General features: G+C 41.4%; 1 protein-coding gene across 1 annotated transcript; it reads right to left on the reverse strand.

Moving 5' to 3' along the window:
* Window positions 1-438: 438 nt before the first annotated feature.
* LOC117367842 (MORN repeat-containing protein 2-like) lies at window positions 439-931 on the reverse strand. The gene has a single exon (XM_033960862.1). It carries the CDS (start codon window positions 929-931, stop codon window positions 476-478), a length of 456 nt encoding a protein of 151 aa, XP_033816753.1. The 3' UTR covers window positions 439-475.
* Window positions 932-7925: the final 6994 nt, after the last annotated feature.

Here is a 7925-nt window from a genome sequence, read left to right on the forward strand (position 1 = left end):
TTTCACTCCATAAGACGCACCTGACCTGACCATAAGACACACCCTAGATTTAGAGGAGGAAAAAAAACATTCTGAACCAAATTCTCCCTGCCAGGCTTTGTACCCAACTCTACACTCATTGCCAGGCTCTGCACCCAGTCCCCCCTCCCTGCCAGGCTCTGTACCCTGTCCCCCCCTCTGGTGGTCTAGTGGTAGGCAGGGACAGGGCACAGGACAGGCAGGCCTAGTGACAGACAGGCAGGCCTAGTGGTCTAGTGACTGCCAGGCAGGTCCCATACCCCTCATGTACCCCCCAGTACCTTAAAACATCCCCATATTCCTGTACCCTTTTAAACACCCACTATAGTCACAATATAAGTTCTTACACAAAATGAATTCAGACTAATTGAACTAAACAAATCCCCATAGCTGTTGAAAGTGCTGGTTACAGCTCCATGCAGAAGGATGTATTCTATTTAGTAAAAGTACAGAGCATCTACATTCTATGCTTCAGCTGCAGTCCTGGTGCTGCTGTAAAATGGAATTTGCCTTTCCACTCTAAACCTTGGGTATCTACGAACTCTCCTTCCCCTTCCAGTTTGTTCTCAAAAAAGTTTCCTGTATACTTGACTGCATTTGGAAAAGTGCAGGCCCCTGTTCCATGAAACATGTTGTCACTGAACTCTCCTTCATACACTGCTCCTGAAGGATGTTCAAGCCTTCCAATGCCATTCATCTTATCATTCATCCAGTTTTCCTTGTAGATAATTCCATTAGGAGTTTTATGAGTTCCCACACCATTCCTCTCAAGCACTCTAGAAGCTGTTCTGATACATTCTCCTTCATACTTATCGCCATTTGGAAACACAAATGATATCTGAAAAACTTCAGGAGGTGTCGCTGTCTCTGCCATTCTCAGATGTGCCACAGCAACCGTACTGGATCGGGACATCTTTGCTGTGTACCTTTGTTTCTTTTTTAAGCCCCATACCTTTTTAAATTATTCCTTCCCTCTCTCGACGGCTCCGTACTATTTACGGCAGCAGGTGCACAAGTCAGCCGCGAACTTTCTGCGCTCCCGCTTGGCCCCATGCCGCTTTCTGAATGCTGCTGGCAGTTCTTGTGAGTCCCGTAAGAACTGCTGCCAGCCATTCAGAAAGCAGCATTGAGCCAAGTGGGAGCGTGGAAAGTCCTGACCTCCGCGCTCCTGACTCGTGCGCCTGCTGCCGGAAATAGTACGGAGCCATTGAGGGAGGGATGGAAGAATTTTAAAAGGTACGGGGTTTAAAAAAAAAAAAGTATGGGGGGTGGTGTTTAAAAGGTACAGGAGGGTATGATTAAAAAGGTACAGGACCACCAGGCTGCTTGAAAAGGGACGGCGGTGGCGGCGGGTGGGTGTTTGTTTTAAAAAGGTGGTCCTGCAGCGGCAGTGGGCGGGCGGTGTTGTAAAAGGTGGTGCGGCTGCAAGGGGGGTTATGCAACTCTACGGGGAGGTACAAATTATGTGTCTTTGCATCATAAGATGCACTGAGATTTCCACCCACTTATGGAGCGAAAAATACAGTACATTCCTTCCTGAACAATGCATAATATAGACAACAGATTCTGAAAATTGATTCATTTCAATCACTAAATTGAAAATAAAATCACTTTTCCTACCTTTGTTGTCTGGTAATTCCATTTTTCTACTCATCTTTTCCCAGTCTCTGGTTTTTCTTCCTTTTCTGTACTCTTAACTGTTTCCATTGCCTTCTTATCCAATTGCTGTTTTTCTCTCCTTCATTTTCTGCCATCTTTATGTGAGAATTATTCTTTCAAAATGAGCTCACTAAGAGTTATATATTAATTAGTGGGATCCAAGATGGCGACACATACCGGTGTCTGGTGAGACGCTGAGGGAATTTCCGCTTCTCATTTCTACAGCGATTAGATTTTTCGTTGGTCGCGATGCCGAAGAGACGGGGTAAGAGCGCCGCTGCAGCCTCGCGGCGTCTTGAACACCCCCCTCTCGCTTCGATTGAACATTTTCTCCAGCGTCTTCAGAGGGAGTCAGTGGCATCGGGGAGTCGCCCGTTGGACTCTGCGACGTGGAGTGACGCCGGACCGGAAGTCCTGGGGCTGGATACCACGCTGAGCCCCGACCAGAGGAATCCACCTCCCCCACCGCTGAGTGCAAGTTCCCCACGAGAAAGGAGTGGGCCAGAAGCTGCAGCACTCTCTGATCGTGAGGCTGTAACACCGGGGAGCCAGCAAGGGGAAGTCTCTATGGCTTTGCTAAGCCCAGAGATAGTTCCAGCGGATAGAGCAGAAGGAGGAGAAAATCCAGACCAACAGACAGAAGGCAGTCAAGGTGAGCCATTTTCAACTTTACATGAGACTTTCTTTAAACATGAAAAACCAGCTGAAGTGACTCTTGACTCAATTTGGGACTTAGTTTCCAAACTGGGAGACTCACTAACTAAACAAATTAAAGAAGGCGAAAAGAATATAAAAATTCAAAAACAGACAATAGAGGAAAATAAACAGGAAATTTCAAATATTAAAGAAAAAGTGGGAGAAATTGAAAATGAAGTGAAAATGATTAAACAAGTTCAATCTACAATAATAAAAGATAATCAAATTATTAGAAGAAAATTGGAGACTATGGAAAATAACTATCGGACTAATAACCTACGATTGCTGAATTTTCCTAAAATTCTATCTATAAACCCGAGAGAGATGATAAAAAGGTATTTTATGGAGATACTTAATATTCCTGAGGAATCATTGCCTCCTCTCACTCGAGTATACTGAAACGAACAGGATCCGTTTCTTGGTCCCGAAATCGTCCTGCAAAACATTCTGTCATCTATTACAGACGTCCAGAGGCAATTTCCTTAGGTAAGAAGGATTCACAGAAGGCCCAAAGAAATTACCTGTTTTATTTCCAGAATACATTCAGTTATATATCCTTTCACATGGGTCAGTGGTAACCATCACAGGAAAAGGGGGATGGACAAGAGAGGGGAGGGGGTGCGTGAGCAGGATATGTACTTCATTGTTTAAATCTTAAAGGTGTTAAGAGCTGTGGGGGGGTTGAGCCTTCATGTCTCAGACAACTAACCTAGTTAACATAAATTAAATGACCTCTTCCCAAACCATTAAGAGAGAAAACAGAACATTTTGCATTTGATTACTTCCAGCATAGACTTCCTTTCAATCCCCTCTTACGTCATGAAAATGACGTCATAAATGCACAGCATGAGCGTGGAGGGAGAGATATTCTAGATATGTCTCTTGAGGAGGGGTTTTAGGGGCTACAATATGAGTCAAACAGCGCAGGAACAGTCTAAAATTACATAAGCAACAAGAGTGCAGATAATAATAAAGATTATAACAATAAGAAGGTCTTTCACCCACCCGTGCATCCAAATAAAATACAGATCCCAAGGATTAGATAAACCAGAATTACGTTTAAGTTCAGCAGAGAGGTCTTCTAATTTTTTAATGGCCATAGTAACTTTTCCTGTAGGACCTGTATTATCAGGAATAAAGGTACAACAGGATAAAGTACTGGGGAGAATTTTACAAACACCCCCCTTCTCAGCAAGGATCATATCAAGGGCCATGCGATTTTGAAAAGCCATCTGAGAAGTGGGGCCTAACTGATCAGCAATACCTTGCAAGGCATCTCTAGAGTAATTCACAAAGCGTTGCTGATTATAATAAATGTAATTAATCCAATCAACATTTTTATTGATAGTAATAAGGGGAATAAGGGACTCAAACCCAGCCTTAACCTGGTCTCAAGCCTTGAATTCATCTGGGACCCCCATAGCATCTATGTATACATGCGGGTCAAAGCTACCAAGGAGATCACGTTTATGTCGAGGCAAAGGGGTGAAGGAATCATGGGAAGCATACGAATAGGAAGGGTGTCCTTCAGAAAGAATATGCAAGGGCATAATAACCTTAGCTAAAGCACACTGGCCTATCCACTGGCTGGGTAGTTTAGCACGGAGTCGAAGTTCTCCACAGAGCCAGTAAAATATCACCTAAAGAAAAATCTAATGCTGCAACAGTGAAGCATACCTATAATTTCCAAAAAAGAATACTAGGCTGTAGTTAAATTTCCAGTATGTCTCGGACAATAGTTTCTGATTAATACATTAACACATTTTAGCTAATCATGATTTAATCAGGACTACTTGAAACCGTCTTCCTGCCCTCAGGGTCTATCTGCATCCCCATGCCAGAGTCAGATTGATACAATTTCCCATAGGCCTTTGGTGACACCAGCTATGCCAACCGAAAATGCTGAACGCCTGCAACGGCTATGCTGACATCTTCCATATTCTTTGAAATGAAAGCAAACTTGTGGTACCCTTAGCCAGCTTGCCTCGCTTATGCCTTGCCAATCTCTAACAGTATATCATAGCTGTCCTCCAAGCTATGAAGATGAACAGTTCCCATTATGAGTTCAAACCTCTGTCTTAGGTTGCATAGGTCGTATCTATATCTTACCCGTCGTTGAGCGAATGAACGGTGCATAAGAGGTGCAGGAAACTTTCTCAGGAGGCCCAGGCAAAAAGGTACAAGGATGTCATAATAGAGTATGTAAGCATGGGATATGGGATAATATTATCTCTGACCCTGGTAATGGTAATGCAATAGGCCATGCCAAATTAAAACCAAATTAGAACCAAATTAGCAAGTTGTCAGAGAAGATACTGGAAATTCATGTATAACTGCCTTAAAAGCTAGAAGGAACTTTGTGAGAAAAGAAATGTACACGTGTTTCACTCTACAGCAAAGGAGAATCATAACAATACATAGCAAAATTTGTAGAATAGTTAAGATAGGATGAATTAAAACATTAAATACATGGTTTGCAGTGGGCGAATACCCAAAGAAAAGTTCCCAAACTGAGACATGAGCGTCTCGTAGTAAATTTTCTATAGTTTGTGCAATCTGTCCATTTTCAAAAGTGATAGTATGATTCACTTCTTTGGAGGTTTTCTTAAGTTGTTCAATGTAAGTATAGAGTTCAGTAAAGTTCAGCAGCTTTTGGAATGTCTCATTCCCCATTCCAAGAGGTAGTGGATGTACAGCATATGAAATAAAGTCTGAAATGTCCATAGAATAGGTTAAATAGGAGGAATTGTACAGCAAAGCGTTCTTAGGAAGGTGGCTATCTCCGATGAACAGGAAACATTGTGTACAGCATGTGTGGAAAAGTCTTTGCAGTCAGGGTGCAGGAAGATGAATTAGTCCAGCAGGAACCGGCAGTCTCTTTAAACTGGTGAGATGGGATGAAATGATGTTTGCACAGGATCTGATGTTTGCACAGGATCTTTCAGTCACTGCAAATTAGTGGTATTCACCCTTGAGATGGAATGATGTTTGTGCATACAGGGAGGGATTTGAAAAGAGTCCCCGATATCATTCAGCAGCTGTACTCCAGTGTGATCCAAATAAGAGATAGAAAATGGAGGAGAAACCATGTTGCCTGTACTGAATGTAGAGAGAGAGAGAGAGAGAGACCAGGTTGCCTGTACTGAATGTGGCAACATGTGACAATATTAATACATTTACTTGTTATAGTTATGGCAAAAGAGAGACAATATTCAAGTACTTAAGGTTCTTAATCAGACATTCCAAAAAGATATGTTTTTGTGTGCCGCATATAACTATTATGGCAATTCAGAGAGACCATAATTCTGTACTGAATGTATTTTAAAAAAAATTATGTCAGTCAGAAATGTGTACTGAATGGTTCATATCAAGTGAGCACCATAGAATAAACACTGTATAGATATAGAATAAAACCTTTTCTTAAAAATATAACCCCTAACTAAGCTACATTTAGCATATGCAAATTATAGGGAAAAAAGAACATTGCGCATTTGGGCTAGTAAAAAGTGGGAAAAGAGCTAGCTCTAGAAATGGCCAATATTACCCCTCAAACCAAAACAAGTAGACAAAACAAAGACCACATGGCACAGACAAGACACAAAACACATAGCTCTAGGCTTCAAACTATTTTTCCATCGGTCAAGTGTTCAGAGCTGAACTTATCTCTGGAAATAAACACATTGTTATAGAAAAACAAAACAGAGATGAACACATGAGTAAAGTATATGGACAAATAATGCATAGCATAACCATCTCATATTTAGAAAAGCTAATGTCTCTTTGGATCGTCTTTATCTCTGCAGTGACAAAGAGGATCCCTGGAAAACACCAGATATATCCTTGTGCCACAACTGGGATGGGCATGCATATATCCGAAACGCTGCTAAGAAAAAGAAAAGAAAAACACATTTTAATTTTGCAACATCCTAATTTCAGCTAAAACAATAGGAAGGAATTTTTTTCCAAATCACAAATGTGCCAGCTGTGGCTTTCCAGATTTTATCTTTAATAGTCCTGTTCATGCGTTCGACAATACCGGAACTCTGTGGGTGATATGGGAGATGAAATTTCCACTCAATGCGGAATGCGATAGCTAAATCTTTGCATACTCTGGCAGTGAAAGCAGGACCATTATCTGAGTTGATGTGTGTGGGACATCCCCACCTAGGGATGATTTCGCGAAGTAAAATGTTCACCATAGTCTGAACAGTTTCATTTGTAGTGGGAAAAAACTTCAGATTATCGGAAGAACATGTCAACAATAACAAGGGCAGCTGGTATACAGGGTTTCCCCTCTTTGCACCAAAGTCCGTCCGAAGGGCGGCTTTGGGCACCGGCCAGATGGGCATTGATTAAACCAGTGACCAGGGTCTCCGCAATTAAAACATCCAGTACTTCTAGATGGATTATTACCATCTCAATCGGAGACAGGGGCCTGCCCGCTATGAAACCCGTGACCCCCTCTTCCGCGAGGAGCGGACAGGCGCGGTCCCCAGGTAGGTAGCTGGCCCTAATAATGCAGGATTTCCCGAGGCTTAGAGATCTCAAAGCGTAGGAGAGTGTTGCGTAGTGGTTAGCGCTACAGCCTAAGGAACCTGAGGCTTGGGGGTTCAAACCCCGCACTGCTCCTTTTTTTCAATCTGAAATTATGCACGAGAACTAGTGGGCCATTATGAAATCATTTGTTTGACCAGAATCTGCAAAGGAGAACGGAGGTTAGAAAGGAAAGTCTGAAGTAGGGAATCCATATTTGCATGGGCACTAAGTCCTGCCTCTTGGGTCCAGGTTTCATTAAACCTCTTCCACACCTATCAAGCTCTGTCTGCAATCCTAATCGAATCACATTGGATTCCTGTTACTCATCACATTACCTTTAAAATCCTACTTTTAGTTTTTAAAACACTGTCTTTGAATGAACCCCAATTCATTAATAACTATTTACTCCCCATAGTATATCACTTTCTTTAAGATCCATTAATCAAAAACTCTTAACAATTCCATCACTGAAAGTTATCGGAACTCATCATCATGATATCTTCTCTGTAATGGCTCCACAATTATGGAACACCTTACCTCAGCATTTAAGAGAAGAAAATGACCTAAACCATTTTAAAGGCAATCTGAAGAGCTTCCTTTTTAAAGACGCCTTTAATTTATTTATTCCCTATTCCTATTGTTTTCACCATTCATGTCTTCTTTTGTGCTTTATTAATACAATTGTAGTTCTGCCCTTTTTTCCTTATGTATCTGTTAGTTTGTATGTCAATGTCAAACTCATGTAATTTACTATAAATAAGCATATGTGTACACCTTTTGTTTTTATTTGTAAATCGCTTCGCAAATTAAATTAAGCTATTCAATAAGTTAAAAATAAACTTGAAACTTTAATCTCACAAATTTCCATATTTTTCTTGCTCTATCTGTAAAACTAATTCTGGCCCCTGTATTAATTAAAGTTAATTTATCCTGACCCTCTTTGGTAGTATTAACATTGGGGCGGCCACAAGTGCCCAAAATCAAAGCTGAATTCAGGGTCTGACTTCTTTCCCTTA

Source organism: Geotrypetes seraphini, chromosome 1 (assembly GCF_902459505.1).
Source record: "Geotrypetes seraphini chromosome 1, aGeoSer1.1, whole genome shotgun sequence".
Lineage (NCBI taxonomy): Eukaryota > Metazoa > Chordata > Amphibia > Gymnophiona > Dermophiidae > Geotrypetes > Geotrypetes seraphini.